The sequence below is a fragment of the Malaclemys terrapin genome, chromosome 3 (assembly GCF_027887155.1).
Source record: "Malaclemys terrapin pileata isolate rMalTer1 chromosome 3, rMalTer1.hap1, whole genome shotgun sequence".
NCBI classification, from domain to species: domain Eukaryota; kingdom Metazoa; phylum Chordata; order Testudines; family Emydidae; genus Malaclemys; species Malaclemys terrapin.
Window position 1 is genome coordinate 7,253,776 of NC_071507.1, and position 19,532 is coordinate 7,273,307.

The window sequence follows — 19,532 nt, forward strand, 5'->3', positions numbered from 1 at the left end:
GGGACCGTCCTGCCCACCCACCGAGCTCCTGGCCCAGGAGGGTAGCCCCGGCCCCTCCCCTACTGTTCCTCCCCCTCTCCCCCTGTAGCCTCAGCTTGTTTGCTCCACCCCTGGCGCAATGCTCTGGGCGGTGGGGCTGTGAACTCCTGGGGCAGTGCAGCTGGAAAGCCCGGCCTGACCTGGTCTCTGTGCTGTGTGGTGGCGGCGGCAGCGTGGCCCAGCGGTGTGGCTGTAGTGCCACCAGCGCTCCAGGCAGCGCAGTAAGGGGGCAGGGAGCAGTGGGGGTTGGATAGAGGGCAGGGGAGTTTGGGGTGGTGGTCAGGGGGTGGGGGTGTGGAGAGGGGGCAGGGCGGTCAGAGGGCAGAGAGGGGTTAATAAGGAACTGTCTACAAAATGATGTGACTTATCAGTGGTAAACAGCAGACACCAACAAACACTCATCAGGGACAAACAAGGCCACCTACTAACAGAAAAAGAACAAGAAATGCACTGGACAGAACATTTCAAAGAATTGCTGAACAGGGAGCCACCTAAAGAAGAAGCAAATATCCAGGAGGAAGAAGAAGCTCTGGATAGCAACACAGACACCTCAACTAAGGATGAGATCATTCAAGCCATCAAATCCTTAAAAAATGGAAAAGCTCCTGGCAAGGATAACTTGAATGCAGAATTGTTCAAGGTAAAGCCTGAGTTAGCAGCATCTATCCTGACCCCTCTATTTACATCAATTTGGGAAAGGGAAAAAGTGCCAGATGAGTGGACTAATGGGGTTATAGTGAAGATACAAAAGAAAGGAACACTCAGTGATTGTAATAGCTGTCATATCACATCACGCTTATCTGTACCAAGCAAAGCATTGTGTAAGATCATAGTCCAGTGTATATCAGAGGCAGTTGATAGTGTTCTCAGGAAAGAGCAAGCCGGTTTTCGGAAAGGGCGTGGATGCACAGACCAGATCTTCTCTCTACGAAATGAGATAGAACAATGCTTAGAATGGCAACGGCAACTCTACATACATTTAACAGACCTTGTGAAGGCTTTTGATAGCCTTCACAGGACCAACCTATGGCACATTCTGCAGGCATATGGAATCCCTCTCCATATAATCAACATCAAAAGCTTTTATTTCAACTTTACAATGCAGTGTTGATCACAGGGAGTTTTGAAGTCAAAACAGGAGTATGTCAGGGGTGTATCATGTCTGCAATTCTCTTCAGCATTGCCACCGACTGGGTAATGCGATGTACAACAGAAGACATCCTAAGAGGCATTAAATGAACACCCTTCTCATCCCCTGAAGGCCTGGACTTCGCAGATGATCTTGCTCTCCTACCACATACCCAACACCATATACAAGAAAAAACAATTCAACTCAATGCACTCAGACAGCAAATTGGACTGAAAATCAACCACAATAAGACCGATATCATGACATTTAATATTGCCTCACCATCACCTGTACGGATAGTGGATCATATTCTCACCAATGTAGAAACATTCACATACTTGGGCAGCACTATCAGCCAGGACGGTGGAACAAGTCAGGACATCCGGAACAGAATCAATAGAGCCAGGAAGACCTTCAGGAGCTTAAATACAGTCTGGAAATCATCAAACTACAACACCAAAACCAAACTCAAGATTTATCAGAGCTGTGTATTTCCAACACTACTTTATAGTGCAGAACGCTGGGAAATGAGAAGCTATGACATGCCCAAACTCTCTTCATTCCATACAACCTGCCTCAGAAAAATCCTCCGTATCTTTTGGCCCAGAACAATTTCAAACCAAGACCTATTCACACAGTGCAGCCAAGAAGATACAAGCACCATCATTGCCAGGAGGCATTGGAGATGGATTGCCCATGTGCTTCGGATGGAAACTGAGTCCATCACCAGAGTAGCATTAAGATGGACATCTGAAGGCAAGCGACCACGAGGCCGCCCAAAAACAACATGGCAAAGAGCTGTGGAAGCCGATCTGAAAAACCTGGGGCACAGCTGGGGAACCATTGAAAGACTTGCCAGAAACAGACAGGAGTGAAGGAGCTTCGTTGCTGCCCTAAACATCAGAGGGACCATGATGATGCTAGCAGCTAAAACAGACACCTATTGTTAAAGGTCTCAGTGTAGCTTGAATTCCTGGGTTCTAACTTATAGCATTTTCATAATGAAACCCCAGCGATCAATTTGCAGCTACAGTTTCTATCCCCATTCTCTGACTTTCAGTGACAGAAGCTGGTGAACAGGGAGTGTGGTGGTTTATCACACCGTACAACATTTTGGTTTGCTTGCCTGGGTACAATGGAAGAAATCTGGTGTCTCTACGGTAAAGAGGAGAAGAAATACACTCGTATGTTTAAACACACCCTAGAGAAAATGGACTACAGCAGGGTTTTCACAAATGCACACCCCCAGCCAGGTGTTCGGTAACAGTAGCCTTGCCTCAGTTTCCCTTTGTGTCAGTTTAGAAATTTAGCACCTGGCCTCTCTCTACAGCTCCAGCCCTCTTGCTGGTCATTTGAGTCCCTCCCCTGTCAGGGTAGTAAGACCTCCACCTAGAGTCCCCCAGTCTAGTATCTCCCTCCTTCATCAGGGAGAACCAAAGGAACTTACAGCAGGGAAAAAAAATAAAGGCCGGCCAACAGACTTACGTTAGTACCCCGAGACTCAGCAAGCTCCGCTCCCTTCCCTTTAAGGAGCTGGAAGGGGGCTCCAGCCAGATAGCCTGCCCTAGGCAGTCAAAGGCTGTTTATTTAGGTCTGTTACTACCTTCCCAGGCTGCTTCCTACCTCTGGCAACCTTCCCTGGATCCTTCTGCCAGGAAATTGTCCCTCTGGGTGGCTTGGCGCTCTCTCTGCTCCTGTGGAGCACCTTCACAGCAGCGTTCAGCCTCTCCAGCAACCCCCTTCTTTTTCTGGGTTGCAGGATTTTATCCCAGCTGTTTCTAATGGTCACTTCAGCCCAGCTGGGAGAGTGCTGGTAATCGTCATTAACTCTTTAGTGTCTGCTGTCGTGTGGGGGCTGCACATCCCATTATATCTGCCCAATTGAGGAAAAATAAGGTAGAAGGCCACAGAGTCAAATTCCTCTCCCTCCCCCCAATCTCCTGCTGCCGGAAAATCCTCTGGGGGCAGGAGCAATGTCTGCAACTGAAGTTCATCTGAGCGGGCAATAATTTGCCAAGCGGCTGGGAACGAAGGTAAGCGTTTTAACACTAGCAGGGAGGCGGAGGTGAGAAAGGGGCTGCTGGCGCAGGAAGGTGGTGGACGCGGGAGCCAGGCGAAGGCCAAAGATGGATGTCCCAAAGTCCGTGTGTGAACCTGGTCTGGTGAGTTTTTGTAAAGGACGCTCGATTGCATGAGACCCGCAAACTCGCCACGTGGCAGCAGGATTCCAGGAGCTCCCTGGCTCTTTGTGGAAACCACCTAACCCCACTCTGTGCCCTGGAATTCGTGGTGCAGAGCAGCGTAGGGGACAAAAATAAATAAAAAAAAATTAATGGAGATATCTCCATCTCCTAGAACTGGAAGGGACCTTGAAAGATCATTGAGTCCAGCCCCCTGCCTTCACTAGCAGGACCAAGTACTGATTTTGCCCCCGATCCCTAAACGGCCCCCTCAAGGATTGAACTCACAACCCTGGGTTTAGCAGGCCAATGCTCAAACCACTGAGCTATCCCTCCCCCAAGACAAGAACAAGACTATCCTCTAAAGCCGCGCTGGGTTTTTTGACTAGCATTTACATCTCACACGATAAACAGCGCTGGCCTCACACAGCAGCCTTCCTGGCTCTCCCTCGGGGCCGGCTTGTCCGTGCTGCTCCAGGACTGGCCCACTGTATCTTCTTACCAGGCAGGGGTGCAGAATGAAACGGCAGGGATCTCCCCAGGCGGGGTGGGCAGCGAGCCAAAGGGCTAAGCTACCAGCTGAGCCAGTTGAAAAGATCTGGGGCTAATATTTCCAAAACTTTGCTCCCCGGATGCAGCGCCTGAACACAGACCCGGGGGGAAGCCGTGCTCCCTCGTCCTCTCCAAAGCGCAATGGGGCGTCAGGCAGCTGCCAGCTCCAGTCAGTGTGGAGACCCAAACACGCTGCCCCCTAACTGTGCCTGGAGCTGCCCTTAATAACTAGCCGCCCTCCACTGACCCTTCCGAGCAGCCAGGTGCATACCGGCAGCTCAGGTGAAGGCTGTGCTCTGTTTGGCCCAAGCCCTAGCGCAGCCGGGAGCAGGAGGAAGAGCCTGCCAGGACCCATGGATGGTGCAGGGTCTGACCCAACGCCAGCCAGGAGTCAGCAGCCGGGTGCGCGGAGACAGCAGCTGGCGTGCGTGTGGCCACTGCTTCAGGCACACGCTGGGGCGATTAGATGCATGCGTGACATTCTTCTCATTAGCAGGTGCCTGCAAAAATACCACTCCCCCCACGGGGGAATCAGCCCCACGTAGGGTGACCAGACAGCAAGTGTGAAAAATCGGGACAGGGGATGGGGGGTAATAGGAGCCTATATAAGAAAAAGCCCCAAATATTGGGACTGTCCCTATAAAATCGGGACATCTGGTCACCCTAGACCCACGCGACGTCGAGGGCGGCTGGGTTTGTGCTGCGGCCTCTCTCCAGCCTACCTGGGCGCTCCGGTTGCTTACTGCTGCCCCCTGGTGGCAGGAAAGATACCAGCCACCTGGGAAGGAGCCAATCCCGCTCCCATTGCTGTTTGGCCATTGAATGCCAAAGGAGTCGGAGTGAGAGCTAACCTGTGCTGGGAATGAACCATCTGGGAGGAACACGTAATGCCCTCCCCAGCTAGCTGAAGGCTTAAGGCCTCCCCTCCCTTGACAGAGGTTGTCATAGAGTTACACTTGAACAGTGCGTGACAGAGTTTTGCTGTGTAGCATTAAAGATAGCCGGGGGTACAGCAGGCGAGGAATCCATCAGTGAGGGTACCGCTCGCCCCTGGATGAACTGCAGGAGGATGTCCGCCAGCCGCACCTGAAGGGGGACATGACCGATTGCTGCCTAGCACCTCTGCTGTGACTAAACCTCGGGTTTGAGAGCTGAGGGCTGCCCAGAGGGTTATCACAGAGACAGTACAAGCAGCTTATCTCCTATGCATGGCACAGTAGTTATTGCCCGAATATTATTATGTGCATCACTGATACGAAATGGAGAGACGTCCACAAAACATTCAACGGGGAGGAGTTATATGAAGGCTGATTAGAGAGATAAGGTGGGTGAGGTGATATCTGTTATTGGGCCAACTTCTGTTGGTGAGAGAGACAAGCTTTTGAGCTACACAGAGCTCTTCTTTGGGTCCAGTCAAGTACAACTGCTTAAATGCAAACTAAGACAAGCATACACTCCTTTGTTCAAGACAGGTCTGTTTGACCAGTTTGATGTTACATGAGTCTGGACGTGTATTTTTAACATCATACCGGGCGAAATGTATAACTTTACACAGAATGCTGCTACACACATTTCAACGTGATATTAATGATCAGCACATTATGAGTTTTCAAATGATACCACACAAGGCATGCCTTGTACAAAGATTATTACAGTAGTGCGTAGGGTATGACTACAGAGGTGCATTCCATCACACACTGCTAAAGCAATGCTCCCCTAGCTGTTTTTCTCCTGGGCTGGTCCCGTGGGAGCTTTCCCTCCCTTTTCAATCCACTTTAGTCTCCAAATGTAAGTGCCACCAGCGCAAGGCTCAGAGCTGCAGCAGGGCTCCTTGATAGTTAAGAGTGAAAACATCCAGGACATATGGTCTACCTCCCTCTCTGAGAATCAACCGGAGGGAAGTTGCAAGGGGCCTGGAAGCTTGTAGACAACCCATCCTCCAAACACTCGCCGGGAAACCGGTTTAAACACCTTGATGAAAGCTGAAAGGCTCGTCTGAGCAAATCAGCCATCTGTAGGGTAGGAGCCTATTGCGTGAGGCACCTGATGAAATGCCACTGGGCTTAGTTCTTCAGTGCTCAGACACAGGCCTTCACTGAACACGTCTCATTGTCACAGCTGCCACAATGGTCCAGAGGGAAACAGCATAGGATGAAGGACTGAAATATCCAACCCCGAAGCAGCTACTCCTTATTAGAGCTGTGTGAATAACAGATTCCAAAAACTCAGGATGGGGAAGGGATAAAACAAAGGAAGTTCACACAGGGGAAGGAACATCCTTCCACACAGAGTCTTTGTCTCCGGTTATCAGCTGGAAATGCTTTTCAAGAGGGGGACCGAAACTATAAAAAGTAGGGGCAAACACCCCAAGAGACCCCCTCCTCTCTCTCCCTCTCTTTGCACCTGAGAAGACAAAAAGAAGGCGCCATTGGACTCTGGTGGAGTGGTCCTAACCTGAAGAGTTTGGTCAGGAATGCCGTTGGACGCATGTTGGGAGAAACTTTGCTTTAAATCGAATATAATTTGTTGGCACTAGAAAGGGTTTTATCTTTATTTTTCTTGTAAGCATTTTTGCCTCTTCTGCCTCATTGCTTGTACTCGCTTAAAATCGCTCTCTTCGTAGTTCAATCACTTGTTTTATTGTTTAACTTAAACACATTGGATTAGATAAGAGTGTCTGGGTGACTATTTAAGGTAATACGCTGGTGTATATTATTCTCTTAAAAGGAATAATGGACTTAATATATTTGGACTGGACAGGACAGGGCTGGGCAGTACAAGACATACATTGCTGGGGGAAAATCCAGGCCTGGGAGTGTGTTGGGGTCACCCTGCAGAATAACCCAGGCTAGTGAGAGCCAGAGCGTAGCTGGCAGGCTGCAGGTACACACAGATACTCAAGATGCAGGTTGCAAGCTGTTGGGCTGTTTGTGAGAAGCCCAGATGCGAGTTACTGCAGCAAGGTAGTGTAAGGTGCCCAAGATTGCATGCAGGGCTCTGTGCACTAGATCCGCATTTCTTAACCTTTCTGGGTTGGTGACCTCTTATGTGAAATTGAAACCTTTCACAACCTCCTTCCATGTGCTATAAAACAGTAAAAAGGTCTCATTGCATGTAAAGATTAAAGTCCCTTTTTGGTTAGCACGCTAGGTGAGGACCGTGTCTCAAATTAGCAGCGAGAGAGCTTCCTGTGCAGCTTCCGATGGAACTTTGCACAGCCAATCATTGTTCTCCTTTATCCCCCCCCCCGACTGGGGACTCATATATGGTGAGATGTGCCACTTCAGGGTCCATTTCAGAACCTCTGCCTGTGAACCACTGGAGATAAACAAAGGTACTGTGTTCAAATCATGGAGGAAGGGGGAAAGGGGGAGGCGCATCCTTAGAGCAGGCTACATCCTGTTTTAGAGAATCATGTTTTCCAAGAAGGACAGCAGGCTGATTTTGGAAAATACACAGGAAGTGTCTGGTAACTGAGGCTGAGGGCCGTGTTGGAGTTGCTTGTCAATGTCTCGGTAGGAAATAGAGTGGGGAGGCAGCTGGAAATGTTTGTAACGGGGCAAGTGGAAGGATTTGCAGCTTGGAGCAGGATCAGGTTGGAGGTGATTGTCCTGGGAGGTAAAGGTTAATGTCGGTCTTAGAGCAAAGGGGAGAGAGCACAGGTTTTGACTGCTGTGTTTACTCCACTGAAACCCGTCACGATCAGATGAAATGGGAGAAGAGACTTTTCTGAAAGGAGTTAATGTTCTCAAGAAAAAAGAATCAGATTCTTTTGTTCTGTCGTAAGGCACGATGGGCCGGACCCTTAGCTTCCATATCTCAGCATCCCTCTGTCAACTCCAATGGAGCATGCTGATTTACACTAGCCCAATGTAGAGACAGATTTACCCAGGACTAACTGGGGAGATATTGGAATAAACCAGGAGTAGATCCAATGAAGTTAGTGGAATTATAGCGGTGTAACTGGGAGCAGAATCTGGTCCTATATGTGTCCCTTGCTAGTTTTATCATAGGAAGCACGGTTATACTTGAACTGCTGCATGGAAAGCTGGTGCAGAAGACTTTGGCAGCTCAGTTGTCAGTTCTAGGCTCTTTATGCATTAGATGCAGCCTGTAGCAGCGTATTTTCTAGCACCTTCTGAAGCCAGAAGAATCTTGACTGCAGAACATTGATTTCACAACAATATTTAGCTTTTGGTTTAACAACACTGAAGGGGCTTTGGGTTGCTGCCTTTTAAAGTCTCCTCTGCAACTCAAGAGGTCATCAAAATATTTTCAAATGATATATCTCTAAAGCTCTTGCTCCCTTCAGGGCTCAGATCAGTTACGATTAGGGCTGTTCGAAAGATGGAACTCTCCCTTGGCCGGGAAGGTTGGCTTTTTCAAATTGTTTCCTGTTCCGAATCAGAAGGAAACGTTGAAATGTCAATTTTTTTCATGCCATGAAGAATTCCAAAAAGAGTTTTGACTGAAACGAAATGATTCAAAATGGCTAAACAGCACTTTCCATTTCGAAACAGTATTTAGGAACTGTGTGCAGTGAAGGAGGCTGCTGTCTGTAGGACCCCGGTGTCATTCGTGGCAGAAGCTGGAAGGTGTGTAGTGAATGAGGCAGGGGCTTGTGGGAAGAGAAAGGAGGGTCTCCTGGTTAAGGCAGTTGAATTCTACCTACTCTACCTATGTGATGCTGGGCAAGTCACTCCAATGAGACTTTTCACGAGTGGTCAATAATTGTGTGCTCCTCATTTCCTGGACGTCTGACTTGAGATACTTGGGGTTTGATTTGCAGAAGTACTAAGCACTCACAGCTGAAACTGAGGTCAGTGGGAGCTCTTCTCAGAACAAATAAAGTGCTATAAAAAGTTAAGTACTCTGACAAATCAGGCCCTGGGCTTCTTAAATTGGGCAGCCAAAATTAGTTAATATTTTTGACAATTTTGACCTTCATTTCTGTGCATTGGTTCCCCATCCCTAAAATGCAAATACTACTTGCCCCTCCCCAAACAGGGATGGTGTGACGATGAATTCCTTAACGTTTGCAAAGCGCTAAGATACTACCATGAGAATAGCATAGAGAAATCAACGAGGAATTAAATAATTCTGTATTCAGTGCAGAGTTTGAATAGAGCACAGTAGATAATGCATGCGGGGGCCACATTAAATGATGAGAACAGAAAGTGATCTTGAATAGCTACCCATTCACAGAGCACCATCCATTCTGAGTACTGAATGAAGCAGGGGTCCTGTGGAAAAAAACAGTATGTGACTGTGTAATTAAAGACGGTATCAAAATGCACAAGGGGGTGAATTAAGGTTGCACAGGCAACCTTAAATCTAGCATTTCCGAATTATTGATTTTGCTTGATTTTGCAACCTTAACATTCTTTTTTTAAGTGTCATTTCAGACTATAACATGCTATAAAACTCAGCAGTACAAGGCCTAGACAGAGTTATCACAGTACATAGAGATCTTTCATGTACCCGTGAGTTTCTCATTGAATCCCACCCAGCTTCCTCAGTCATCTAAAACCAAGTCTAAAATTTCTATTCCACCGGAAATGAATGAGGATGTGATAACCTACTCAGCTCTGAAATTTGATGAGTCTAGAAGGCCAAGACCTGGTGACAAAGGTACAGTACGTAATAAAACATTATTGTACAGAAATAACAGCTAATGGTGTTTCACTCCGGGTACCTGGTAGAAAACTCAAAGTAGCCTGAATACGAGTCCTCTACCACTAAATAATCTGTGCTTACAAAGTAAAAGAGGTCGTCTGATAGATTTTGCCAAGGTCTTTCTTTTCCTTACTAAAAATGCTCTGATTCTATAGCCATGACCGCTACATTTCAAATCCAGATCAGCAACCTGTGTATTTGTACCAGGCTAATAAAAATTACTCTAGCTCTTCTCTTTGTTTAATTTCATACCCAGAAATTCATCATGAATGCAACATAACATTTGATTCCTCGTGATGCATGGACTCACTGATTATTTTTCCTGTTTAAGGATTACATTAACCATCAAAAGCTCATCAAAAGCAGACTAATAATAATGGCCAGTGGATGAGATTTCTCCTCACTTCTGGCTATCACTCAAGATTCAGCCTTCTAAGGATTTTAGATCTGTATCTTTGCAAGTTTCTTGCATCAACATCTATGTTTTATCAGCAGGGGTTAGTGGGTTTTCACAGTCAACAAGTCTGTCTAGATCATGTTCCATGCTACCCTCAGCTTCTGATAACATTGCCCTTGCTAGGCAATTTGTCTTAGCTAAGGCTTAGTTTGAACCGATGCTGTCATGAGCTTAAGTGTCCTTTGCATTCTGTGTGGTGCTCTAGTCAAAGGTTTTCAAACAAGTGCCTAAGAGTCTATGAAAAGAACAGGAGTACTTGTGGCACCTTAGAGACTAACAAATTTATTAGAGCATAAGCTTTCGTGGACTACAGCCCACTTCTTCGGATGCATATAGAATGGAACATATATTGAGGAGATATATATACACACATACAGAGAGCATGAACAGGTGGGAGTTGTCTTACCAACTCTGAGAGGCCAATTCATTTTCTAATGTAGGTTGTCAGGAGCTGGTCTAACTTGAGATACCATCTCCTTTCAGGCAGCTAGCCTCCAGGGAAGGACAAGCATGCTCTACACACCAGTTCTGGTCAACCACCGCAAAGAGACACAAAGGGCAGAGGGAGCTCTTTCTGCCTTTTTTCTCCCTGCAGCTGGGCACTGGTTGGCCAGAATCTCACCCTAAAGCTCTTCAGTTCTTAGTAAGAAAAAGTGTCCAGCACTTTTAGATGCACCCAGCCAGTTGGCTGACTTGATTTCTCACTTTGAAATGCATGAGGCATGTTAGTTCCTGCAGAGCCCAGCCTCTCCGTGCTAATGGAACTGCCCTGGATAGAATGATAACTTAGGCATGTCCTCACTCCAGCCCATCTCATCAAACCCACCAATAAATTCTCCTAGGACTTGTCATTCAGACTACACCAGGCTCCTGTTATACGTGTGACCTGTCTTAGCTATTCACATCTTGCAGTCCCTAATACAGATGGAGCTTCCTCATCCACCATCAGAAAAACAAGTGTCTTCACAACACCTTTGTAATTTCCACGGCTGATATCCTATTTACTGGGAATGTCTCTCCATTGGGCCCTGTATTATTTTCCCTCCTCCCCACCATCTCAGAGTTATTCCTGATATAATATTGCTGGCAACTCCTGCGTCAAATTAACTGTGCCAAGGGTTTTCACTCTTCAATTCCGAAGATACTTACAATTTGTATTGCCCTCCCCTACTATCGATATGGGACCCGGTTTTCATGATCAGCCCCTCTACTGCTGTGCTTGTATTATCAACCTCCCCGATGTCAAGTCTAAAATTTCTGTCTCTATAATCTCACCAGCAACACGTAAGGAATCGGCAACGAACCAGGAACCGAACCATCACACCCCAGCTAAGCAGCAAGGAAGCCAAAGACCTCAAGGTGCGGGAGACAAAGGTACTGTATGGAACAACAGCATCATCACAGCGAAACAGAGCTAAATGTGTCTTGATTGCTGCTCAGAATTTAGCTTTTCTACTCTTCCTTCACCACCAGTACAACCCATATCCATAACAACACTCTTTTTCTGAAATCCTACTAAATACTTCCTATTAAATCTACCTGCCATATATTAAAACCCCATGAGACTTTCTACCTCTAGTAACTGACTAGCACAATACTGTATTGTACCTTTTAACGACTCACTGCATGCGCTGTACTCCTGACTATTCTATTACTTTACCGCCAATAATCAAACATCTAAGTGTAATAATCCATTGCTCCAGACACTATATCAAGTGCCCTAAAGTTGGAATTTCTCTTTCAAGATGGCCAATGGCTGTTGTATCTCAGCTGTAGCCATGCTGTGGGTGTAGGCTTTGAGTTACACAAGTAAAACAGGTTTCAGAGTAGCAGCCGTGTTAGTCTGTAGCCGCAAAAAGAACAGGAGTACTTGTGGCACCTTAGAGACTAATGAATTTATTTGAGCCTAAGCTTTTGTGGGCTACAGCCCACTTCATCGGATGCACGCAGTGGAAAATACAGTAGGAAGATGTATATATACACAGAGAACATGAAACAATGGGTGTTACCATACACACTATAAGGAGAGTGATCAGTTAAGGTGAACTTTCATCAGCAGGAGAGAAAAAGAACTATTTGTAGTGCTAATGAAAATGGCCCATTTCCAGCAATTTCCAGTTCCTTATATCTCCTTGTCAATTGCTGGAAATGGGCCATTTTCATTACCACTACAAATAGTTCTTTTTCTCTCCTGCTGATAAAAGTTCACCTTAACTGATCACTCGCCTTATAGTGTGTATGGTAACACCCATTGTTTCATGTTCTCTGTGTGTATATATATCTTCCTACTGTATTTGCCACTACATGCATCCGATGAAGTGGGCTGTAGCCCACGAAAGCTTATGCTCAAATACATTTGTTAATCTCTAAGGTGCCACAAGTACTCCTGTTCTTTTTACAAGTAAAACATTGTCACCACCAGAGGGGAAATCTTGAACAGAAGCATAGATCATCACTGTCTGCTGCTTATTCAGTACTGCCAACCCCAAGCATTTGAGAACCACGAGTCAGGACTAAAAATCATGAGATGTAAAAATACGACATTTTGTTTTCTTTAGTTTCTTCTGGCATTGGGGTGTTTAGGGGCAGGTGTTCAGTCTGGTCTCCACAACCAATGAGTACAAGAATCTTACCATTTTTTTTCCCAATGAAAGTTGAGATTCTCAGGTAATAACATGATTCCAGCAGCTGCGGCTTTACAAAATTTTTGTAAAACTCATGATCAAATGGAAAGAGTTGGCACCACTGGAAATAACATCTCTATTGAGGTAGGGGAAAAATACAGTCTGACTTTCCTGATCCCTATTCACTAAAAATCAAATGATTTCACAGCCCTTTTAGACATTATCTGGCTGAAATCTCAGTGACTGGCCATTTCTCCCCCCCTATGGTCTGTCTTCTATTTCTCTTTTTTCCCTAGATCAGGGTTATTTCTGATTTTCTGGAGTAACTTTGCTGACAATATATTTGTTTGGGAACCTGTATCAACTTTAATCGTGGCAAGGTCTAGATAGCGAGAGCCTCTGTTCTTCATTTCCAGAGACACTTCCTTCTCTTTATTCCCAGTCCCCTAGGTATAGCTACTGGGGCTTCTTTCAGTGATCGGCTAATCTACTGCTGCATTTGCACCATCAGTCTCTATGACTGCATGCACAGTACTTGCTTTACAACTCACACACTTTTTCAAAGGTAGGGCATGTAGCTATTTGTGGTACTGGACAGGCCAGAATTATCTTTTTAGCTTACTGTTCATTGGCCCTGCTACTCTATTTCTTTTTTTAATCAAAAGCACTCTTTCTAGGAGATATTTTTTTTAAAGCCAACTACATTCCTCCCTTCCCCTTCCTCTTCTGTTTAGATACTTTATTTTTGATGTTCATTTTGCAGCTTTGCAGATGTCAATAATTATGATGTATTATTTGTATTTCTTTATTAGATCCTCTGCCTTCTCGATGGTTGCTCACTACAGTTATCCTTGGGATTCTCTGCCTGCTTTTGTTGATAGCAACAGGAGTTTTGGTTTCCAAGGGTAAGTACAGGAAAAAGGAGTCATGAGTTCTTATAATGTGTTGAAGGGGAAGACAGCATTTTCTAGTGGCTACAGCAGAGACTAATACCATATCATTTGCAGTATATTATTCAGCCACTAGATATCTCTGTATGCTGTATGCAGTTCAAGGTAGAGTATGCACCCTGGTAAACAAGAGAGAGAAGACTGGAACTCAAGCTGGGTAGAAGTCTGTTTGTCTATAATTGCAGGTGTTCTCTTTAAAAAGTGCCTTCCTGTTTAAGACAAACAGTGATTCTGTTACCACTGCAGAGACTGGGAATCAGGACTCTTGGGTGGAGCAGGCCTTTGCACTGTACACAGCCTCTCCATGCTTTGGGGAAACTAGATTTGTGAGAGAAAATCTTGGCTTTCATTTTTTAAAAAAATGCACTTTTGCTTGTGAAAAACCTTTGAAATCAAACTGAACGGATGAAAAATGGTCACTAGGGTGGCAAGGAGCAGGACTCCACTCCTGCAGCAGAAGGAAGTCCAGAGAGTCTCCCCACATGCCATGCCAAGGACAATTTCAGCATCCACTGAGTCAGTTCAGTTAGGGGAGTGTCAGCGAGAGGATAGTTAGAATCATCTCACTAGCCCTCCCCCAAACCCCGGGGCAGTTTCTGGGCACAGTCTCACTGGGCAGGAGGCACTTCCATTTTGGTAGACCCACTACAATGTATTAAAACTGGCTTTGCTCTGGGGTTCTAGTCACAGCTCAGCCTCTGACCTGGGACAAGTCACGTTACTTCTCTGTGCCTTTGTTCTACCCTGTTGCGGGGTGTTCTACTCGCTGCTGGGGCTTGTGTCCATGTGGGGGTTAGCTCATGGCCAGTTTCCTCACCCCATGGTCTCGCTCTCTCTCTCTGGAGTCAGGTTATTCCCTCCCCATCACTCAAGGTGCTTTTTGCCTTGGCTAGGTCACTATAGTCCTTCCCATCCATGGTATCAAAGTCCTACTGGACAAAATACCTCAGGCAGTCTTCTGCTCCACTGCCCAGTCTGACCCACCACCCCAGAGGTTGGTAGGGGAATCCAGGCCTACCATACTCCAGGGTCCAGCACAGAGATGCTCTAGCCAGCAGCCTCAGTCTGCTAACTCCCAGACACCATTGCTGTTTCCCTGGGCTCCTTCCTACTTCCCTTCCTATCGTCTGGCCCACCCCTGAGTTACCAGTGGAGCTTCCTCTGCTCCCTATGGCTCTCACCACTCTCGGATTCTTGTCACAGTCAGTCTGTAGCCAAGGCAGAACCTCAGGGCTTACTCCCCATAGTCTGTTGCCAACTCCCCTGCTCTCTAGGGAGTGACTGCAGAGCTCCTCCCTGCCACTCTCTCTTACCACCAACTTCCTCTCTTCCTGCCTGCCCCAGCTCCTCTCCCCAGCTGGCCTTCATCAGCCATTAGGCCTCAACAGCCCTGGCTCTCCTCCAGGTGTACCTAGTCAGGCATTGTGTGTGGCAAGCACTCTGTCACATACCCATATATATAAGGCTATAATAATCCATGAAGACATCAGTGGGGTGTTGAGGCACTCCCCTGCAATAAATTAGCCAACACTCCGTGTTCTTGTTTTGAGGTACTACACATCTGTGTTTTTAAGCATACAGCTTTCGGGCCAGATCCTTTGTTGGAGTAAATTGACATACTCACTGAACTACATTGATTTACACCAGTTGAGAATCTGGCTTGCAGTCCTGAAGCCTGTGTTGTTGAAAAAATACAGAACGTTTTCATGCAAGTACCAACGCTGTTCAGTATTGCAAAATGTGTGCTACTGTATACATTAATAAAGCTACTTTATCGAGTAGACTTTCTCAAAAGAATTGTAGCACAGCCCCAACCCAGGTGTGGAGAGCGGCTACAGAAGGTCCCTAGTTAGAAGATCTGAGCTGTGGGACAGGTACCCACAAAGCACTGGTAATGCAATGGTTGGATGCCATGTTGTGCATGGATGTTCTGAACAGATCTAGGCTAATCAGGGTGGGTTTTATGGGCCCATGGCACTGCACTATGTATCAGATACTTTATCACCATGATTCAAAGAACGACTGCTCTGTAAATTCTGCCATAGCCTTGGTAAGTGACACTGTTGTGTTGTTCTGACATTTAAGTCACTCAGTGTGACGGCCAACAGAAAAATCTCACCCAGCAGCCGATGGTTGGCCAAAGCCAACCCACAAACCACCAAGGGACTCTGCAAGAGCTGCCGAACAACAGAGGTAAATGGAGGAGGAGGAGCCACTGTCCCCACCAGCCAGACCCAGATCCGTACAGGAGATTCCTTCTGTCCCAAAGTGCTTGGGCTTAGGATGGGAGTTCCCCCGTAGGTGCTTGTGGGAGATCTCACTGGCCAGCCGTGGGGTGGGGTGGGGATGGAGAATCCTCCCAATCTCACTTCTCAGCCCAACCAGCTCAGCTTTTCCCCTGTCCCTTGAGAGAGGAAGGAACGTAGCCAGTGAATAAACTCCCCTCCTGTGGCCCGACGCAGCCCAGCTGAGGGCAGTACACTCGGGCCGAAGCATGTGGGTCATTTGTCACATCCAGCTCCACAGTTGTCTCCCCCCTTCTCCCCTTAGCAACTGGGATTCAGCTGAGCTGGGCCAATGTGCCTTTCCCGGCTGTCCCTCTCCCTGCTTGTGACAAGCTCCCATCTCCCCAACCCGACTGGGGCTCAGGAGGGCTGTCAGGCCTCTACCAAGATGGTGGGGGTTGGTTCTTCAGTCACCCCATCATGCTGCTGGGGAAGCCAGTCCCTTCAGGCAGCCTGCTCTTCCCCGCCTGGCAGCGGCAGCTCCTGGAGGGGAAAAGCCCATCCCCATGGGATGATGGGATCACCGGACTGTATAGTCCATGACAACAGTAGCCATGGGGGCCAAGGCCTAAGGCTGGAGTACAATCCCAGGGATAGACGGCAGTGTCCCCAGCACACCTCGTCACACCAGAGCGAGGCAGGATCCTGGTGAACTGATCGGCGGTGTTTGTTCATTCAAGGGGACGTATGTCCGGTACGGTCTATACAGTCTAGTGACAGCTTGTACCTCTTTGCTGCTGCAACCAGAACTTGGGAACAGTGTCAATCCTACTGCTCATCTCAATCTGCCCAGCTGGTTAAGACTGAGAACAAGGAAGAGAAGGTGAATCTGAGTTTCTTTAAAAATACTGGGGCAAAACTGGAGTTAATCAGCAGCAGCTCCCCTGCTGAATGTGTGGGATGGACCGTGCCTGACACACAATCCGTTCCCATGCTACATGCAGGGCGCTGTGACTGCAGCACACCCTGCATGGCACAAAGGTCCCTGTCATCTTCAGACTCAGCTTGATTTTAAGTGTCAGGGAGATTCCCCCAAAGAAGCAGAGACTGAAGATAATGGGATCAGTTCTTGTAAATGTATTGACAGGGCCCTATGGGTAACGCTGTGTTGTGACCATGAAAATGTCCAGAACTTTCCCCTTTCTGCCAAACAACCCTGTTTGTGGTGAATAAATCCAGACTGAATGAAGTTAAAATCCTTCACAGTCCCCTGTATTCAAACCCACTCAGGTACTGAGCAGATATCAATGAAAGTTTCAATTGACCATTTTTGTACACTCACAGCAGTTAAACCAGTGAAAGTGATTTAGCAAAATCTCAAGGGACTGGGAATATTTGAGAAATGTTAGATCATTTATAACTCAAAGCAACCGAGCCGAAGTTCCTTCACACAGGTTTTTCCTTAGAGTCCTTTGAGATCTATGAAATGAGCCACGTCTGCACAAAACCAGTTCAGGCACTTCTCAGTTCAATGTGCACACCATCTCCTGACTGGAACATTTGGGGAAAATGTCGGGTGTTTTTTAGCACCTTCCATAACCCAAAAATGGGTTTTTTACTAAATAGTTTTTACTGTAACTTTGCTATAAAAATTCAGTTTTGGCCTGAGATTCAGGCTGGACAATTTCAGCCCAAAAAGATTTGGTTTGAGAAAGTTATCGGTCACTGAAACAGCCAGACACTGTAATAGAAGTGGGAACTCAACCTTAGCTGTAGTGATACCTCTAAGAAGACCTCTGGTGATACCATGTGCTGGGAGTTCCTGATCTTCTACCCTGTTCAGCCATTTCCACTTATACCCATGTGATGGAATTTGAGGTTTTAACACTTTATTTTATTCTTCTGCAGAATTTCATACAACAAGAATCATATCTTTATTTTGATATACGTCAAGGCTTTAGATATTATTTCCCTTTCTGGATTGGATTATCGTATGATTCCCGCACCAGGAAGTGGGTCTGGGTGGACAGCACAGCTCTCTCCTCTGGCCTGTAAGTCTGTGTCACTAGCACATCCTCGGCTATGGACCAAAGCGCGGCACGGAGTCCTGTGTTTGATTCTCCACTGTGAGCCTCAGACAGCCTGCGGTACATGCGTTTATTTAAGTGGAGACGCTAACCCACAGCACTGGCCTGAACTGGGGTTCAGACCCCTGGGAACTTCCTGTTCTCCCCAGCTCCCACAGTGCCGTTCTCTGAGCAATTCTAGCTCCTTTGTGATGCCTTTTATCCTGAAACACCCCAAAGTGCCCTCAATTTGGGAGCCTGATTGTAGGTGGTGCTGGGCCCCAGTGGCACAAATTCAGCCCAGAAGGCCAAGAAGGCTGGGGGAGGGGAGGAGAAAGGCATTTGCTACTTCCCCCTGCCACGGGCTGTAGCCAGACACACTCGTCTAATGTGGGCTTGTTGGCTGGGCATGACAAAGGAGGAGGATGAGCTGGTTATTCAGCAACCTCTGAGGGATGAGCTGCTGAACTCGCTGGGGTCAGTCAAGGGCAACGCAACCCTGCCATGTTTCTATACAGGCCTCATCTTACAGCAACAATGAATTATTGTAAAAAAAAAAAATGTATTGGGACTCCTTTTTGTATCCCTCCGCCTGGAGAGCCTGGTGACTTCGTTACGCCATGAGTCCAACACTACAGGGCTCAGGCAGAACTGTAAAAACCTCCTAAGTGTATGAAAATCACTTTTCTCTACCTACCCATGTCAGTGTAAATGTCACAAAAGCCAAGTCAGCTGTTTGACACTGCTCCAGGGTTTTCCGTGTTAGATCAAGTCCCAGTGAGCTGGGTTAGCAGGCGGAGGGCAGGTGATTTGATCTCAGGTGCATGAAAAATTGTAGACCCATGTGCTCACAGAGTCTCTTCAGACACATTGGGTAGCGCATTGGTTCAGCATCGTCTACTGTCCTCAGGACAAACACAGAGTCCAAGCATTGCGGCCTGAGGCAGGGGGCTCCGGGGTTATTAAGATGAAGTGTAAATGGTGCTTTTTTGCACTGCAGGCTTGAAATCCCAGAAGCTGATAGCCAGCATTATCAGGGCGGAGCTTGTGCCTATATCCATGGTGGGAATTTCAAAACTGGAGCCTGCGGGGAAACTCGATCCTGCCTGTGCAAGAAGATGAAGGATTTGACAAGAACCTGAACTGCCTCACATGGAACAGGGACTGCCGGTCTGGGGCAGTCTCCTAAAGCAAACAGAGAGAAAATTACCAAGCAAGGCAGTGAGATATTTCCATCTATCTGCTCTTTTATGTTGCACGTGTGAGAGATGACTACAATCTCCTTCCCCCACAGCCTAACTTCATCTGCTGGCGTCTGTAGTGGTTGGATAAATCTGCACACCTCGCCTCACCTAATGTTATTTTCTTGGCTGTATGGCGGTTTTTGATGCAGTGTTGGGAACCACTAAGGTAAACTGTAACTCTCCAGAGCCTATGGCGTGTATAGACATATGTGTATGTTACACGATCATAGACATGAACGATGGGAAAGACCTATGAACTCCCCTAGTGCAGCTCCCTGCCTGTCATCTATCATCCCCTATTGTATATATTGTAGTGTCTAATCCTGTCTAATTTCCAGAGTTTCAAGGGCCACCATGTCCCTAGGCAGACTCCACATCGTATATCTGAAA

At 47.0% G+C, this 19,532-nt stretch overlaps 1 protein-coding gene across 4 annotated transcripts; it reads left to right on the forward strand.

The window, feature by feature from the left end:
• The first annotated feature begins 3,253 nt into the window (after positions 1 to 3,253).
• On the forward strand, positions 3,254 to 19,532 carry LOC128833517 (natural killer cells antigen CD94-like). Of its 4 annotated transcripts, none has more exons than XM_054021461.1 (8): positions 3,254 to 3,330; positions 9,295 to 9,531; positions 11,312 to 11,407; positions 13,470 to 13,562; positions 15,693 to 15,800; positions 16,573 to 16,715; positions 17,741 to 17,883; positions 18,899 to 19,532. In XM_054021461.1, exons 2-8 carry the CDS (start codon positions 9,459 to 9,461, stop codon positions 19,038 to 19,040), a joined length of 798 nt encoding a protein of 265 aa, XP_053877436.1. In that variant the 5' UTR covers positions 3,254 to 3,330; positions 9,295 to 9,458; the 3' UTR covers positions 19,041 to 19,532. The 4 variants fall into 4 exon arrangements, with proteins under 4 accessions (XP_053877436.1, XP_053877437.1, XP_053877435.1 ...); XM_054021462.1 differs by lacking the exon at positions 3,254 to 3,330 and adding an exon at positions 8,376 to 8,495; XM_054021460.1 differs by lacking the exon at positions 3,254 to 3,330 and having other exon boundaries at positions 8,995 to 9,531.

Coding starts and splice junctions, on each gene's coding strand:
- LOC128833517 (XM_054021459.1), top strand. CDS start 11,212: ATGGGACCCGGTTTTCATGATCAGCCCCTCTACTGCTGTGCTTGTATT. Junction 15,801..16,572: donor AGAGCTGCCGAACAACAGAG/GTAAATGGAGGA, acceptor TGTTCATTCAAG/GGGACGTATGTCCGGTACGG. Junction 17,884..18,898: donor ACAGCTCTCTCCTCTGGCCT/GTAAGTCTGTGT, acceptor TTTGCACTGCAG/GCTTGAAATCCCAGAAGCTG.